Source organism: Charadrius vociferus, unplaced genomic scaffold (genome assembly GCF_000708025.1).
Source record: "Charadrius vociferus isolate BGI_N301 unplaced genomic scaffold, ASM70802v2 scaffold871, whole genome shotgun sequence".
Taxonomy (NCBI): Eukaryota; Metazoa; Chordata; class Aves; order Charadriiformes; family Charadriidae; genus Charadrius; species Charadrius vociferus.
The window spans coordinates 79,772-80,298 of NW_009646866.1; the positions used below are offsets into that span (position 1 = coordinate 79,772).

At 57.1% G+C, this 527-nt stretch overlaps 1 protein-coding gene across 1 annotated transcript in view; it reads right to left on the bottom strand.

Annotated features, from left to right (window-relative positions):
- Positions 1 to 214: 214 nt before the first annotated feature.
- LOC104294756 (histone H3.3-like) overlaps positions 215 to 527 on the bottom strand; it is a 1,519-nt gene continuing 1,206 nt past the window's right edge. Inside the window, 1 exon segment of the mRNA XM_009894403.1 lies at positions 215 to 527. Coding sequence (XP_009892705.1) covers positions 215 to 527 — 313 coding nt within the window.

Below are 527 nucleotides of genomic sequence, written 5' to 3' on the forward strand. Positions count from 1 at the left end.
GGGGAGAATGGGATAAAAACAAACTAAATGTATTAGGACTTCCAAAACAGACCAAAATACTTAGTACCTTATTATAACTTCAGGACAAAAAATTTTGTGTAAAAGTATCAAAAAAGACCGTGTCACAGCTCTCTTGTGCAACGTGGTGGCTCTTAAAAGAGCCTTTAGGATGTGGGGATGAAGGATTGTGGAGGTGGTGCCTATAGCAGGTGCCTCAGGCACGCTCGCCGCGGATGCGCCGGGCCAGCTGGATGTCCTTGGGCATGATGGTGACGCGCTTGGCGTGGATGGCGCAGAGGTTGGTGTCCTCGAAGAGCCCCACCAGGTAGGCCTCGCTCGCCTCCTGCAGCGCCATCACGGCCGAGCTCTGGAAGCGCAGGTCGGTCTTGAAGTCCTGCGCGATCTCCCGCACCAGGCGCTGGAAGGGCAGCTTGCGGATCAGCAGCTCCGTCGACTTCTGGTAGCGCCGGATCTCGCGCAGCGCCACCGTGCCGGGCCGGTACCGGTGCGGCTTCTTTCAGCCCCCC